Raw genomic sequence first — 17,708 nt, forward strand, 5'->3', positions numbered from 1 at the left:
ATTTCAAGTGATCTTGTAGCATTGTGTTGTTAGAGAATACTTAACTCTATTCTAGTCATTGAGTCTTTTGCATGGGTTGTAGGTTATTCATCTTTTCATTATTGACAGATCCGTGGGACAGAGACTGGAATTCTGTCCCTGTGTGTCTCTGTACAGTTTTTATTGAAGTTGTTTGCTTTCTGATTCTTCCTAATTGAGGCATTTCACACGGCTGTGTGGCTCCATTACTGACAGCAAACAGTGGAGGTTGGCTGGGCCACCAGCTCGATTTGGCTTAATGGGTCTCTGGTTATCACTTCACAGCCATGCCGAAATAGAAGTCCTCATTTTTCATCGTCTTTTCAAACTCTCTGCTTGTTTATTTGATTTTTGAAAAAAAAAAAAAACACAACAACAACAACAAAAAAATAGGTTAGTCTTCCAGGGAACATTTTTCTGCATAGCACCGATAGAGTTGGGCCAGCGGCTGAATACATCTTACGCTTTTCCTGAAAATCGGTCATCTAGCTGCATCGTTTTTGAGGAGCCATCAGAAATGGAAAAAAATCGAGTCAGTGATGTACTAAAAAAAATTGTTATTTAGTAGAAATGACCTTCATCTTGTCTCCTCTCCCCTTCCTCCTCCTCTCCTCATCTTCTCCTGTATCCGTGCTGTCTCCATCGAAAGAGGCAGTTCCTACGCAGGTTGATAAGAAGTCCGGGATCCCCTAGGAGGAGAAAGGGGTCTGGAGCCCTTAGAAAGAAGAAGTTAAAGTGAAGTCGCTCAGTACTGTCCGACTCTTTGTGACCCCATGGACTGTAGCCCACCAGGCTCCTCTGTCCGTGGGATTGTCCAGGCAAGAATACTGGAGTGGGTTGCCATTTCCTTCTCCATTGGACCTGGGTCTCCCACACTGCAGGCAGAGTCTTTAGTGTCTGAACCACCAGGAAAGCACTTATACATATAAAGGGATTTGGAAGTATGAAAGGATTAGTGACTTATTCCTGTCTGACTGTCTGCAAACCCCAGGGACTATAGCCCACCAGACTCCTCTGTCCATGGGATTCTCCAGGCAAGAGTACTGGATTAGGCTGCCATTTCCTCCCCTCCAGGGGATCTTCACAACCCAGGGATCAAACCGAGTCTCCCCAGTTGCAGGCAGATTCTTTACCATCTGAGACACCAGGGAAGCAGAAAGGGGTCTGGAATTCTCAAGGAGGAGAAAAGGACAAACGTTTTTTTTTTTTTCCTCCACATTCCTTAGTCTTCATCACATAAAAGGGTTTTTTCTTTTTTTCTTTAAGCCTGATTATTACACAACAAACTCAGTTTAAACTCCTTACTAAGGATGATATCATCACCGACTCCATGGACGTGAGTTTGAGTAAACTCTGGGAGTTGGTGATGGACAGGGAGGCCTGGCGTGCTGCAGTCCATGGGCTCACAAAGGGCTGGACACGACTGAGCGACTGAACTGAACTGAAGGGATAAATAAAACCTCAGGTTTACAAAGGGGCAGAGAATTCTTCTGACATAGACAGTGTCTCCTTCTGAAACCCTTGGGACTGATCCTGATATCTTAGAGTGTATTTTATGGGAGTGGGTCTGGTAAAAATGTTTCTATTGTCAAGTTCTAATCCTGTTATCTTAAAATGTAAATTGTGGGAGTGGGTCCGGTAAAATTTTTACAACGTTGTGACATTCTTGTGCTTTATTGGAAAAACTAAAAAAGTATATAGCTGCCTTAATAAGACTAGTGAGGGGGCACTCTCCATCCCCCCTCTGATGTCTATGTCAGAAGAATTCTCTGCCCCTTTGTATACTTTGATAAAATTCTGCTACACGAAAGCTCTTGAGGGATCAAGCCTGGTCCCTGGTCCGAAAGCTAAATCTTCTGCTTCAGAGATCAAGAATCCAATATCTTCACAGTAAGCTATCACTATTCTTCTCTCCTCTCCCCTCCCCTCCTCCTAACTTCCCTCCCCACCTCTCCCCTCCCTTCCTCTCCTCTCCTCTCCCCTCCCTTCATCTCCCCTCCTCTCCCCTCCCTTCCTCTCCCCTCCCCTTCTCCCCACTTTCCTCTCCTCCCCACCTCTCCCCTCCTCTCCCCTCCCTTCCTCTCCCCTCCTCTCCCCTCCCTTCCTCTCCCCTCCCCTTCTCCCCACTTTCCTCTCCTCCCCAGCTCTCCCCTCCCCTCTCCTTCCTCTCCTCTCCCCTCCCCTCCCCTCCTCTCCTCTCCCCTCCCTTCCTCTCCTCTCCTCTCCCCTCCTCTCCCCTCCCCTCCCCTCCCTTCCTCTCCTCTCCTCTCCCCTCCCTTCCTCTCCCCTCCCCTTCTCCCCACTTTCCTCTCCTCCCCACCTCTCCCCTCCTCTCCCCTCCCTTCCTCTCCCCTCCTCTCCCCTCCCTTCCTCTCCCCTCCCCTTCTCCCCACTTTCCTCTCCTCCCCACCTCTCCCCTCCCCTCCCTTCCTCTCCCCTCCCCTCCCCTCCCTTCCTCTCCTCTCCCCTCCCTTCCTCTCCTCTCCCTCCCCTCCCTTCCTCTCCCCTCCTCTCCCCTCCCTTCCTCTCCCCTCCACTCCCCTCCCTTCCTCTCCCCTCCCCTCACCCTTCCTCTCCCCTCCCCTCGCCCTTCCTCTCCCCTCCCCTCGCCCTCCCTCTCCCCTCCCCTCCCCTCCCCTTCTCTCCCCTCCCTTCCCCTTATTCTCCCCTCTCCTCCACCTCTCTCTCCCCACCCACCCTGCTTTTTTTGAGGCTCAGTAATCATGAACCTTCTCTGAGCATGACTGTTGGGACAGCAAATAAGGTCTGTTTGTGACTACAGAGTCAACTTTCAGAATTCCTTTACTTCTAGTCCACTTCTCCCCAGTCTGGTAGAAACTAGTCTGGTCTTGTCCGCCTCCACCAAGGTTCTTCACTGTATCTCACAGTGTTTGAGAAAGAACAGTGAGTTTGGAATGAGTGGACCCGCTCCACCCTTTTTGCCAGCATACTCTCCAACTAGGGTGACAAGTATTTTTATATCTTCTATTTTATTAAATTGATGTATAGTTGATTTACTGGGAGAAATATCAATAACATCAGATATGCAGATGACACCACCCTTATGGCAGAAGTTGAACAACTAAAGAGCCTCTTCATGAAACTGAAAGAGGAGAGTGAAAAAGTTGGCTTAAAACTCAACATGGCATCCGGTCCCATCACTTCATGGCAAATAGATGGGGAAACAGTGGAAACAGTGACAGACTTTTATCTTTTTGTGTTCCAAAATCACTACAGATAGTGGCTGCAGCCTTGAAATTAAAAGACACTTGATCCCTGGAAGAAACGCTATGACCAACCTGCTACTGTTAAGTCGCGTCAGTCGTGTCCGACTCTGTGCGACCCCATAGACGGCAGCCCACCAGGCTCCTCTGTCCCTGGGATTCTCCAGGCATGACCAACCTACACAACATATTAAAAAGCAGAGACATTACTTTGCCAACAAAGGTCTATCTAGTCAAACCTATGGTTTTGCCAGTAGTCATGTTTGGATGTGAGAGTCGGACTGTAAGGAAAGCTGAGCACCGAAGAATGGATGCTTTTGAACCATGGTGTTGAAGAAGACCCTTGAGAGTCCCTCGGACTGCAAGGAGATCCAACCAGTCCGTCCTAAAGGAAATCAGTCCTGAATATTCATTGGAGGAACTGATGCTGAAGCTGAAACTCCAATCCTTTGGCCACCTGATGCAAAGAGCCGACTCAGTGGAAAAGACCCTGATGCTGGGAAAGATTGAGGGCAGGAGGAGAAGGGGACAAGAGAGGATGAGATGGTTGCATGGCATCAGCAACTTGATGGACCTGAGTTTGAGTAGGCTCTGGGAGTTGGTGATGGACAGGGAGGCCTGGTGTGCTGCAGTCCATGGGGTCACAAGGAGTCGGACACGGCTGAGCGACTGAACTGAATAGTTGATTTACACTGTTGTGCCAGTTTCTGTGATACAGGACAGCGATTCAGTTATACACACATAGACATTCTTTTCCATATTCTTTTCCATTATGGTTTAACCCAGGAGACTGGATGCAGTTGCCTGTGCTATATAGCAGGACCTTGTTGTTTATCCGTCCTATATATAATGGTTGGCATCTGCTAACCCCAAGCTTCTAGTCCATTCCTTCCCCACTCCCTCCCTCTCCCCCTGCACCTTGACAGGCGTGATCTGTCCTCTGTGAGTCTGTTTCTCTTTTGTTGATAAGTTCATTTGTGCCACATTTTATGTTTCACATAGACATGTCATCATAGGGTATTTGTCTTTCTTTTTCTGACAAAACTGTTTGCAAGTCCAGCCCTGCCTCGAGGTTCCAGCATGAGCTTATCGCAGTGTGGAATGTATATCCAGGCACACAGGGCGTGTTCTGAAAGGACCTGCTGCAAGAAGAAGTGAGCGCTTTTGGTAACAGGGAGACCCTTGAGCTTTACAGTCTTGCCTTCAATTATCTGACCTGAGCCGCTGGAGGTCACGAGCCTGGTGTGAACCCGGAACGCATCACAAGTGAGACACGGCTTGAGGAGTGCTGGCAGACGCCCGCCTTTCCAGGCTTGCTGTGACGGGTGTCTCTCCCTATCATTGGGTAGAATCATGGCCTCGGCTCTGGTCTCCAGCGTTGTAACCCACCAGGGACAGCCGCAGCAGACCCCCTCCCCACCTCTGGGCACGAGATCGTCTTCTCTACTGAAGAAGCGTTGTTTCTTTTCAACTCTGTGGACTCAGACAGTTCACCTTCCTGTGGAGCACGTTAGAACATGGTCAGAGATGCGGGTCAAGGGCGTTAGGACAAAGGACAGTCAACTCTAGGGGCCAGGATTCAGAGATGCGGGTAAAGGATGTTAGGACAAGTGACAGCAACCTGTAGGGGCCAGACGTTTTTTTTTACTGTTTATTAATATTTATACACATTTAAATATTCCCTGGCGGCTCAGATGGTAAAGCGTCTGCCTTTAGTGCCGGAGAAGATCCCCTGGAGAAGGAAATAGCAACCCACTCCAGTATTCTTGCCTGGAAAGTCCCTTGGACGGAGGAGCCGGGGGCTACAGTCTATGGGGTCACAAAGAGTTGGACACGACTGAGCGACTTCTGTCTCTTTCTCTCTGCACACATTTATAAATGTTTTTTAATTTACAAGAATTTTTTAAAAAATGTTTAGTTTGACTGCACTGGGCCTGTGTTGTGGCACATGGAATTTTTTTTTTTTTTTTTGAGTTGGGCATGTGGTATCTGGTTCCCTGACCAGAGAGCAAACCTGGGACCCCTTCATTGGGAGTGGAGAGTCTTGGCCACTGCACCACCACTGGGTCCCACATGTTTGCTTTTTGAAGCACATTTTTCTCCTGGAATAATTTTCTTTTTAACATACTTGGCCTACTCTTTCCTTTGATGAATGAAGGTGCTGTAATCTGAAACAAAGAAACTCAGGACAAAACTCTCCTGGGAAGAGCCATCGGCAAGATTTTGGAATCCTAGGTTTCACGGAAGCAGGTGTCATGGCAGCTTATGGAATGCTGCCCACGAAGTGGGAATGCTTTTGAGGAATATGTTGCAAACAGCCAGAGAATTCATGGCCAGATGCATAGGGCATGCAGAATTTTAATCTATCCATAGCACATGAGATATAAGGTATTTGCACTTAGTAATGTTATTGTTGTTTCCAGAAATTTTGCTCACATTAGCATGCCTGGGGGAGGGGTGGGCTGTGTGTGTGTAGGGGGTTGGTTGTTGAGAGTGGTACAGTCCATTAGACCATGAATCAGGAGAAAGATGGACTGTATTTACAACGTCTGAGCTGCCGGGGTTACGGTTGCGGAGTAGCGAGTAGCGCTGAAAATTTAATCAAGCCGCTTGATAAGCTGTATGTTTCCCCGACTCATTTATCCAATCAGAATAAGCTAACAAGAGTGAACAAAACTTGGAAAAAAGATTTTCAGTTCCCTTAAGCGGCAGTCATTAGCCCCATGGTAAGTTAGAACACTTTGCACATTAACGAGCCAGATTGCCCTTCTTTTGCTTAAGTTGAATAAAACAAGTGAGCTCTCAGTTAAGTTATATGGCACTTGGTACATATTTTTTATTTCCTTTGATGAAACCTCTGTGACTTTTTGCATTATTGGTGAGATATTCTACTGAGGGTATGAGTGGTAATTTTGGAAGGTGTCCTTTCTCTCTCTTTCTAGGTATTATCTTATTCCAGAAATTGGCACCTACATTCAAAACAATGAGGGAAGAGAAGGAAAAAAAAAAAAAAAACTCCAGGACAATAAGGCACAGAACCAGATATCTGGGATCTTCTTTTTTAAAATTAATTAATTTTTATCAAAGTATATTTGTCGTTGTTCAGTCGCTCAGTCGTCTCCAGCTCTTTGCAACCCCACGAACAGCAGCGTGCCAGGTTCCTCTGCCCCCCACTGTCTGCCAGAGTCTGCTCAAATATAGTGGTTACTTTACACTGTGGGGGCCTTCTTAATACAAGCCTGTCTTTTTTAGACAGTGTTTGTATAGTCATGTGTGTGTGTGTATCCATATTCATACATACACGTCATTCACAAACATATATAAATGTGCATATATAATAAATAATTATATAATCTGTTTTGTTCTTTTAAAAAATAATGACGGTAAGCAGATTACCCAGGTCAGGTTCATTTTAATCTAATCCATTTGTGTTTTTTTTCCTCCACCAAAATGCAGTTTCCTCAAACCAGAGATTTTCAACACATTTTCACTTTCTGTTTGCATACTTTTATTTCCTCTGAGGGGAGTTGGTTGCTGGCCAAGGCCTTTGTAAACAATACCTATCATTTAGTCACCTGCTCTAGAAATCAAAACAAGTAAGAAAAACATTTTTTTTAAAAATCTAGGAAAAGGTGAATGAAGGTCCTTAACTCAGTTAAGGACAGGTTATGCTAACCTGTTTCTCGGTCCTCACCTCCTTGCTTTTTTTTCTCCAAGATGGATTCTTTTGTGGGGTTGCTGTTGTTGTTCAGTCGATAAGTTGTGTCCTATCTTTGTGACCCCATGGACTGCAGCACGCCAGGCTCCTCTGTCCTCCACTTCCTTCCTCCACTGTCCTTCCTCGCAGAATATGCTCAAACCCATGTCCATTGAGTTGGTGATGCCATCCAACCATCTCATCCTCTGTCACCCCCTTCTCCTCCTGCCCTCAATCTTTCCCAGCATCAGGGTCTTTCCCAGTGAGGTGGTTCTTCACATCAGGAGGCCAAAGTATTGAAGCTTCAGCTTCAACAGTGATTTTGCAGCCCAAGAAAATAAAATCTGTCACTGCTTCCCCTGTTTGCCCATCTATTTGCCATGAAGTGATGGGACCGGATGCCATGATCTTAGTTTTTTGAATGTTGAGTTTCATGTCAGCTTTTTCACTGTCCTCTTTCACTTTCATCAAGAGGCTCTTTAGTTCTTCACTTTCTACCATTGGACAGGTATCATCTGCAGATCTGAGGTCGTTTATATTTCTTCTGACAATCTTGATTCCACCTTGGGATTCATCCGGCCTGGCATTTCGCATGATATACTCTGCATATTAGTTAAATGAGCAAGGTGACAGTTTACAGCCTTGTCTTTTCCTTTACTAAAATTTACTGATTTACTTTTCAATTAGTAAATTACTAATTTACTAATTACTTTTCAAAATTTACTAATTTTGAACCAGTCACTTGTTCCATGTCTGGTTCTAACTGTTGCCTCTTGATCGGCATACAGGTTTCTCCAGAGACAGGTAAGATGGTCTGGTATTCCCATGTCTTTAAGAATTTTCCAGTTTTTGGAAAGGCTTTAGTCAAAGGCTTTAGTATAATCAGTAAAGCAGGAAGCAGAAATAGATATTTTTCCAAAATTCCCTTGCTTTCTCCACGATCCAGTGAATGTTGGCAGTTTGGTGTGCAGTTCCTCTGCCTTTTCTAAATGCAGCTTGCATATCTGGAAGTTCTTGGTTCACATAACAGTAAAGCCTAGCATGCAAGATTTTAAGCGTGATCCTATTGACGTGGGACATGAGTGCAATTGTCCAATGGTTAGCACATACTTGAGTACCACCCTTCTTGGGAATTGGGAGGAGGCTGGACCTTTTCCGGTCCTGTGGCCACTGCTGAGTTTTCCAAATTGGAAAACTCCAATTGGCTGGCATGTTGAGTGCAGCACTTGAAAAGCATCATCTTATAGGATCTGAAACAGCTCAGCTGAAATTCCGTCACCTCCACTAGCTTTGTTCGTAGCGATGCTTCCTCAGGCCCACTTGACTTCACACTCCAGGATGTCTGACTCTGCGTGAGTGACAAGGTGTTCTCCACTTCTAGCTTTGTATTCCCACAAGCACGGCAGGATATTTCCAATCTGAATATAGCTTGGAGCGTTTGAACTTCAGTTTTGTGTGTCTGTGTATTTATTGTTAGAGCTGATTCTGGGGCTCAAGGACAGATTGAAAGTCTTTCTTACTTAAAACAAACATGAGGAATTGCGTCTTTGTGCTTCTCCAGCCTTCCCCCAGTGTCCGGGTGTTCGGAAGCCTGTTCACGGTCCTCTGTCCTGCTGCTGTGTGTCTCCCCCTCTTTCCTTTGGGCTGAGGTCTGAAAGCACAGAATCTCTTCTGAACAATGTTCCTGTTGAACACTTCCTACCCTTCTCCCACCCTTCCACCCCACCCCGAATTCTTTAAGGCTTGAAGTGCTACGTACTCAGGAGTCACTTTGGAGATGAAAGCGCTTCTAGTGGTCCTTTATTTATTTACTTTTCACTTGGGTACAGACAATGCTGATTTCCAGTTCTGAAGTTAAAAATGGAGCCACTGTTATGGGGGATGGTCTGCTCAGTGTCAGAGTCAACTTGGCTTTGCATCCTGATTAGATGGTTTAAATCCCAAGCTTGTTACACGTGGCTTCTTATGCATCTGCCGTCATCAGTAAAAATAATAAGGTCTTAAGTAATCTACTTAAAGCTTTTAAACAAGTGGAGAGATTTCCTGATTCCGTCCAAACTTCTTGGTTTGGTTTAGTCGCTAAGTCGTGTCCGACCCTTGCGATCCCATGGACTGAGAACCTACCAGGCTCCTCTGTCCATGGGCTTCTCCAGGCAATACTGGAGCCGGTTGCCATTTCTTTCTCCAGGGGATCTTCCCGACCCAGGGACCGAACCCAGGTCTCCAGCATTGGCAGGCAGATTCTTTCCCAGCAGAGCCACCGCAGAAACCCATTGCCTTCTCCATAACTTCTTACTATAAACCCAAACTTCTTACTATATGCATAAAGGCTGTGTGTGTGTGTGTTCTGTGCTCAGTCATGTCTGACTCTTTGTGACTCCATAAATTATAGCACAGAAGGCTCCTCCGTCCGTGGAATTCTCCAGGCAAGAATCCTGGAGTGGGTTGCCATGCCCTCCTCCAGGGGATCTTCCCCACCCAGGGATTGAACACATTCCAGGCAGGTTCTTTACCATGGAGCCACCACGGAAGCCTGTGGGTAAATGATATGCATGCAAAGATTTGCTTCGCTTCCAAAAGAAATCCGATCCAGCTGGTCCTCATCAGTAGTAACTCAAGAGCGTTCATCCCCAAGGCTCGGATTCTCAGGAGGACAGTCTCGTCTCGGGAAATCCACACTCACTGTCTTCACGTGGAGGGACGTGGTCTCCACGTACTGACCGGGGCCGTTTTCTCCGCAGAAGTGGGTGGACGGAGGCTTCACCAACAGCCTGCCTGTCCTGCCCGCTGGCCGCACGGTGACCATCTCCCCATTCAGTGGGCGCCTGGACGTCTCCCCGCAGGATAAAGGGCGGCTGCATTTCTACGTTAGCATCACCAACCAGGACGTACTGGTGAGTCCTGATGTTCCCCGATCGTCACAGACCCCCTGAAACTTTCCACATGCTTCCCACACTTGGCAACCCCATCGTATGTACAGATTTGCATGCATATTTTATTTTTTTTAGTTTATTTTAATTGGAGGCTAATTACTTTACAGTATTGCAGTGATTTTTGCCATATTTTAAATGATTCACAGCATATGTCATGCATATGGACCTGGGTACCTATAGACTGTGAATGTGCAATCTTTTTTTTTTTTTTACTATTTTTGAACTGTCTCTGTGGGACATTTCCCATTTCTTCATTTATTTTTCAGGTCAGCATACTTGGCAAGTTTTCAATGCAATTTTATTTTTTAAAAAAGATACTTATTTACTTACTGGTTGTCTGCATTAGATCTTAGTTGTGGTAGGCAGGCTCCTTGTTTCAGCGAGAAGTCTCCAGAGCTCACAGGCTCTCTGATTGTGGCTGAAGACCGGAACTCCAGAGCGCATGGACTCTGTGGTTGTGGCAGTTGGACTCAGTAATTGAGGTGCTTGGGCTTAGTTGCCCTGAGGCATGTGGGACCTTGGTTCATACTAGGGATTGAAACCTGTGTGCCCTGTATTGGAAGGCAGAGTCTGAACCACTGAACCACCGTGGAATTGCAGTTTTATTTAAGATTTTTTTTTTAATGTGGACCATTTTTTTTTCTTAAAGAGTCTTTATTGAATTTGTTACAGTATTTTTTCTGTTGTTTATGTTCTGGTTGTTTGGCCACACGCTGTGTGGGATCCTACCTCCCTGCTGGTGGTGGTGGTGTAGTTGCTAAGTTGTGTCTGACTCTTGCTACCCCGTGGACTGTAGCCCCGCCAGGCTCCTCTGTCCATGAGATTCTCCAGGCAAGAATTCTGGAGTGGGTTGCCATTTCCTTCCTCACCTACCTCCCTGACCAGGGATCCGGTCGATATCCCCTGCCTTAGAAGGTGACCTCTTAACCTACTGGACTACCAAGGAAGTCCGCTCAGCGCAGCTGTAAATGAGATCATTTAATTGTTTCAAAAGGTGGCAGTGATTAAGCATATAAAAACATTAGTGAAAAACTTAGGGACCTGCCAGAATAACTTACATAAAAATGTCGATTCCCTCAATCTAGCCAAAAGCTAGTTCTCAACAGGAGGTGATACTATATACAGATGCGTGTGTGCAAAGTCACGTCTGACTCTTTGCAACCCCGTGGACTGTAGCTCTTGAAAGTTTTAGTTGCCCAGTTGAAAGCATTAGTTGCCCAGTGGCGTCTAACTCTTTGTGACCCAATGGACTATGGCCTCTGTCCACGGAGTTCTCCAGGCAAGAACGCTGGAGTTGGTTGCCATGCCCTCCTCCAGGGCATCTTCCCGACCCAGGGACGGGGCCCGTGGCTCCTGCATCGGCAGGCAGATTGTTCACCTTGTGAGCCACCAGGGAAGCCCATTATATGCAGGAGACGCTAGCAAAGTCAGGAATGTGTGCTGGCATGTAGGGATAGAGCTCAGGCGTGTTGGTCAGCATCCTACAGTGGTCAGGACCGATGCCCCCACAGAGAAGCATCTGGCCCCAAACCTCAGTGGTACCCAGGCTGAGAAACCTGCACGAGGTCTACACTGTGGAGTTCTGTGTTTTGTTACTTTCTCAAGTTGCAGAGAGCAGGCTTCTGATTGCAGTGGCTTCTCTGGTTGCAGAGTACGCGGCTCTAGGGGGCACAGGCTGCAGTCAGTGGTGGCACGCGACCTCAGCAGCTGCAGCTCCCAGGCTCTCACGCACAGGTTTAATCATCGTGGCGCACGGGCTTAGCTGCCCTGAGACGCGGGGGCTCTTCCGGGACCAGGGGTCCAACCTGTGTCCACCGCACTGGCAGGCAGATTATTCACCACCGAGCCATCAGCAAGCCCGCAGCTGAGGTTTTAAGGTTATTTTGTTTATACTGACTGGAGAGCCCTGCAGTTCACATTTTAAGATGATTTTCTTCGTACGGATTTTTTGTTTGTTTGTTTTTGCATTGCTAATCATATCTATAACAAGCAGGCTTTGCTTACAGAAGTACAGATTGATTGACTAGCCCCGTCATATCCTACAGTCCCCGTGTGTCTTTCTGTCCCAGCTGTCCGTGGCAAACTTGGTAAGACTCAACCGGGCCCTCTTCCCGCCAAGCAGGAGGACAATGGAATCGCTCTATCAACGGGGCTTCGAGGACGCCAGCAGGTTTTTACGTAAAGAAAGTTGGTTTGAGTAGGACGCTTACAGCTTGTTAACGGAGAACACACTTCTTCACGGAGGTTTCTAATCAAATCCTTTTTAAAAAGCCTATCGTCACTATCAATTTTATTATGAGTTTTTGTAATGCTTGTAATTTTTTAAAACTTTCTGTTGTTTTGAGGTATAGCCAACTTACAATGTTGTGATACTTTCAGGGGGCAAGAAAGGCACTCAGCCATACTCATACATGTATCCATTCTCCCCCAAACTCCCCTCCCATCCAGGCTGCCACGTGACATTGAGCAGAGTTCCCTGATGCTGTCCAGCAGGTCCTTGCTGGTTCTCCATGTTAAACACAGCCGTGTGTCCATGTCCATCCCAGACTCCCTGACTGTCCCTTCCCCCATCCTTCCCCCTGGTGACCATAAGGTTAGTACAGAGTATTGAGCAGAGTTCCCTGTGCTGTCCAGCAGGTCCTTGCTGGTTCTCCATGTTAAACACAGCCGTGTGTCCATGTCCATCCCAGACTCCCTGACTATCCCTTCCCCCATCCTTCCCCCTGGGAACCATCAGGTTATTACAGAGTGTTGAGCAGAGTTTCCTGTGCTGTATAGTAGATCCTTTTTGGTTATTCATTCTAAATACAGCTGTGTGTCCACGTCCATCCCAGACTCCCCAACTATCCCTCCCCCCATCCTTCCCCCTGGGAACCATCAGGTTATTACAGAATGTTGAACAGAGTCCCCTGTGCTGAGAGCAGGTCCTTGTTGGTTATTCATTTTAAATATAGCAGTGTGTATAGGCGATCATAAGTTCATTCTCTAAATTTGAGAGTCTGTTTCTGTTTTGTGAATAAGTTCGTTTGTATCATGTCTTTTTAGATTCTGCATATAAGGGATGTCATACAATAGTTCTTATTCTCTGACTTGCTTCACATGGTGTGATAATCTGTAGATCCATCCGTGGTGCTGCAGATGGCATTAATTCCTTCTTTTTGATGGCTGAGTCATATCCCATTGAATCAACATCCCTGGTGGCTGAGACGGTAAAGAATCTGCCTTCAATGCAGGAGAACTGGGTTCGGTCCCTGATTTGGGAAGATGCCCTGGAGAAGGAAACGGCAACCCACTCCAGTATTCTTGCCAGGAGAATCCCATGGACAGAGGAGACTGGTGGGCTACAACCCATAGGGTCGCAAAGAGTCGGACACGACTGAAGCGACTTAGCATGCACGCATGCATAGTGTGGACATGTCCATCCCAAAACTCCCTAACTATCCCTTCCCCTGTATCATTCACCTTCCGTCCCCCTGCCTGGGCAACCGTAAATTCCTCCTCTAAGTCTGTGAATCTCTTTCTGTTTGTAAGTTCATTTGTAGCGTTTCTTTTTAGATGCCACACCTAAGGGATGTCATATGCTATTTCTCCTCCTCTGTCTGACTTAATTCACTCGCTGTGACACTCTCTGGGTCCACCCATGCCGCAAGTAGCATCATTTCATTTTTTTTCATGGCTGAGGGATATCCCATCGTATGTACATACAACGTCTTCTGTGTCTGTCTCATCAACAGAGGAAAGGTCAGCACGTTAGATTTTAAAAAGTGTGTCGTCCCCACACTGCACGTCTTTGACCTTGTTAGTGGGAGGATCGTGTAAGATGGTTAAAAGACAGGTCTGGAAGAGCAGCTTTCTTACATGTGGAAAGTAAGTAAGTAGTCGGTCAGTCGTGCCTGACTCTTTGCGACCCTGTGGACTGCAGCCCACCAGGCTCCTCTGTCCATGAGATTTTCCTGGCGAGGATGCTGGAGTGGATTGCCGCTGCCTTCTCCAGGGGATCTTCCCAAGCCAGGGATGGAACCCGGGTCTCCCGCCCTGCAGGCAGACGCTTTACGGACTGAGCTATGAGGGAAGCCCCTGTGGCAGGCACCTGCAGCCCCGGGGTTCTCCTGGTACGTCATCACAGCCCCTGGCCTGAACCCATCACAGAGCGTGGCGGGCGGTGGTTACAGCGCGTCCTCGGGCGCTGTGCTAACATTAACGGATGCTGACGCCAGCGTGGCCCCGTTCCTCAGGTCAGCCCTTCGAAGCGCCCCGTAGGAGAGGCGTCTGGAAACCCCGGAGAGGCTCTCTGACCCAGATCCTGATACGTTTCCATGGTGCATTATCTGTGACTGGCAGCTTGATAAGTTCCCAGGTGCCCGCTGAGGCCGTTTCCTACTGTCTTTGGATCTGTCATGTAGAACTTCATCAGTCATTTCTTTGTTGCCATAGCACTCTTTACTTTGTAACTATGGTAACCCACTGCTTCCACAGACGATTAGACACAAGAGATTCGAAGTTAAATAATGCGCTGAAGGAGCAAGTCATATATTCAAAAAAAAACAAACCCTTACATTCTGGCTTCCTAATATTGGGCATCATGTGTGCCTATGTGAAGCTTGGAAAGAGAACCGTGAGGCTCTGGGCATTGAATGAGGATTTTAAACAGGCCTGGGTGGTTACAATGGAGCCTTGTGGTCCCAAAGGGGCTTGTATAACTCAGTGAAGCTATGACCCATGCCACGATGTGTGCTTAAGTCACTCACTCGTGTCTGAGTCATTGCGACTCTCTGGACTGTAGCCCGCCCAGCTCCTCGGTCCAGGGGATTCTCCAGGCAAGAATGCTGGAGTGGCTTGTCGTTTGCTCCTCCACGGGATCTTCCCGACCCAGGGGTCGAACCCACATCTTCTGCATTGGAGGCAGATTCTTTACAAGCCATGCCATGCAGGGCCACACTAGATGGACGGGTCACGGTGGAGAGTTCCGATACAGTGTGGTCCGCTGGAGGAGGAAATTTCAACCAACTCTGGTATTCTTGCTTCTAGGACCCCATGAACAGTATGAAAAGGCTTCAGTTATGCTGCCTTTTTTCCCCCTGATTAAAACAGATACGCATAATTACTTACATATATAAATATTAATCATAGAAAGGTTTTTGGTTCTTGGGCAGTACTTTTACAGTTGAGGCACTGATTATTAGGGAAATTCAGGGCTTAGAGTTTTTCTTGCCTAAGTTATGTCTGCACTGTCGCAAAGTTTTTTGAAGTGATTGTCTACATAACTTGAAGCAGGAAGAAAAGCAATTACTGCAGATTAGGAAAAGTGGATAAATTTTATTAATGATTTTTTGTTGTTCAGGCACTAAGTTGTGTCTGACTCTTTGCGACCCCGTAGACTGCGGCATGCCAGGCTTCCCAGTTCATCACTGTCTCCTCGAGTTTGCTTAAACTCATGTTCATTGTGTCAGTGATGCCATCCAACCATCTCATCCTCTGTCACCCCCTTTCTCCTCTTGTGTTCAGTCTTTCCCAGCATCGGGGTCTTTTCTGAGTCAGGTCTTCGCAACAGGTGGTCAAAATACTGGAGTTTCAGTTTCAGCACCAGTCCTTCCAATGAATATTCAGGGTTGATCTCCTTTAGGACAGACTATGGTTTGATCTCCTTGCAGTCCAAGGGACTTTCTAGGGTATTTCCCAACACCTCAATTCGAAAGCATCAATTATTTGGCGCTCAACCTTCTTTTTGGTCCTACTCTCACATCCGTGTGTGACTACTGGAAATTATATAAAAGTAGTAGTAATTATTTCATTGTCATTTTATAATTCTACAGAAAGTACTTTTTATTACTATTAAATTATTAATATTTATACAGACAGTTTAAGTGGGCTAAATGCACCATGTACTCACTCACCACTATACTTCATTTTGCTTTTGCTGACTCAACTCAAAGCTTTGCCAGCTGCATGCTCATACATATATCTGTGTATCCTCAGATATGTCCCCTTGGGATAATTCCTCTGCTGTTCTTTATTTTTTAATTTCCCTTGCTCTTGACTGACTTCAAAAGGGGCAAGAATATGATTCTTTTCCTTGCTATCAGTCTTTTCCTTGCTATCGAAAACCTTTCGACTGTGAAGTCCTGCACAACTTGGAATAACACATCCAACTTGATCTTGGAATAAGGTAGTTTTCCGAAAGAACAGACAAAGGAAACGGACACAGCCACTTCTCATGGCTCTTTAGCACAGGATGCCCAGAATCGATGGCAGGAGATGGGTGATGTCGTCTTCCCTGGAGAGGCATCTTAGTCCGTACAGACTGTCGTAACAAAACCACAAACCTCTCTCCCTGTTGCAGATGCTAGCAAGTCCAAGATCAAGGCCCCAGAGAATTCACCTTTCTCCATGTACTAGATACTAGGAAGTCCAAGATGAAGGCACTAGAGACTTCCCCGGAACTCCAGTGGTTAAGACCTCCCTTTCCAATGTCGGGGGGTGCAGCTTCAATCCCTGGTCAGGGAACTTAAGATCCCACATGCCTCGGGGCCAAAAAACCAAAACGCAAAGCAGAAGCAATACCGTAAGAAGTTCAGTAAAGACTTTAAAAATGGTCTACGTTTTAAAAACATCTCTTAATAAACAAACAAGCATCAAGATGCTGGCAAGTTCTGAGTCTTCACCTGGTGAAGGGGTGAAGAAGCTTTCTGGGGTTCTTTTGTAAGGACACTAATCCCGTTTATGAGGGCTCAACCGCAACCATCTAACCACTTCCCAAACCCCTGCCTTCTGTTGCCATCACATTTTGCATGTTTGAGTGCTCTGTCCTGCTTCTTGCAAGCCCATGGACTGTAGCCCACAAGACTCCTCTGTCCATGAGATTCTCCAGGCAAGAATACTGGAATGGGTTGCCATTTCCTTCTCCAGGGGATCTTCCCAACCCAGGGATGAAACCTGCATTTCCTCCATTGGGAGGCAGATTCTCTCCTGCTGAGCCAACAGGGACCATCGCATTGGGGGTTAGCAATTCAACATACACATTTCTGGGGACATAGCCTGGCGCGCTGCCGTCCATGGGGTCGCAAAGAGTCGGACACGACTGGGCGACTGAACTGAACCGACTGAAGCATGCAGTCTGCAGCTCAAAGGGAGTTAGATTCTCTGCGGTGCAGTGAGGGGAGGGTCAGGGCTAGGGAGGCGTGCACACGAAACCCAGGTAATTCCCCTGGTCGTCCCCTCTGCTGTTGTCACCGGTGGCCTAGTTAGTGGGAGGCTACCATGACGTCCTCTGGCAGAAACAACAGTAGAGATCATGTCTTTCTAAAGCATCAGGTTGTGAAAGCGTTAGTTGCTCAGTCACGTCTGACTCTGTGACCCCATGGACTGTAAGCCCACCAGGCTCCTCTATCCATGAAATTCTCCAGGCGAGAATACTGGAGTGGGTAGCCATCCCCTTCCCCAGGGGACCTTCCCAACCCAGTAGTCGAACCCCAGGTTTCCTGGATTGCAGGCAGATGCTTTACCGTCTTAGCCACCAGGGAGGCCGTATCACAAGGTGGGCAGACGCGCAAGGATCTCAACTAGGTCGTCCGTTGCAGAGACGGAAACTCGCCACTGGTCTCAGAAGGAGGCGTTTGATGCTTCATCGCAAGTTTTGTGCAGCCTCAGAGGATCAGCACTTGAACTTGATAATTTCAACACCCTGAAGCCAAAGGAAAGTGTAGGAGCTTCTCTGGGATCACTCCTCATGTGGCACCATCAAGCTGTTAGCTTAGCAGTTGTGCAAATCCCTGCCCAGCACGTGGTGAACTGGATGCATGAATGGAGTTGAACGGGTTCTCTGGTTTTACAACCTGA

General features: G+C 47.0%; 1 protein-coding gene across 8 annotated transcripts in view; it reads left to right on the forward strand.

The window, feature by feature from the left end:
- PNPLA4 (patatin like phospholipase domain containing 4) overlaps positions 1 to 17,708 on the forward strand; it is a 113,143-nt gene that overhangs the window by 43,257 nt on the left and 52,178 nt on the right. For 3 of the 8 annotated variants that reach the window (XM_070462116.1, XM_020909963.2, XM_020909964.2), the window contains exons 6-7: positions 9,681 to 9,833; positions 11,918 to 12,145. In XM_070462116.1, the coding sequence (XP_070318217.1) occupies positions 9,681 to 9,833; positions 11,918 to 12,073 (309 nt within the window). In that variant the 3' untranslated portion in view covers positions 12,074 to 12,145. Of the gene's footprint in view, positions 1 to 9,680; positions 9,834 to 11,917; positions 12,146 to 17,708 lie in introns of those variants that run through there. The other 5 variants (XR_011485869.1, XM_070462120.1, XM_070462121.1 and 2 more) reach the window with 3 other exon arrangements.

This window comes from Odocoileus virginianus, chromosome Y (genome assembly GCF_023699985.2).
Source record: "Odocoileus virginianus isolate 20LAN1187 ecotype Illinois chromosome Y, Ovbor_1.2, whole genome shotgun sequence".
In the NCBI taxonomy this organism is placed as follows: Eukaryota; Metazoa; Chordata; class Mammalia; order Artiodactyla; family Cervidae; genus Odocoileus; species Odocoileus virginianus.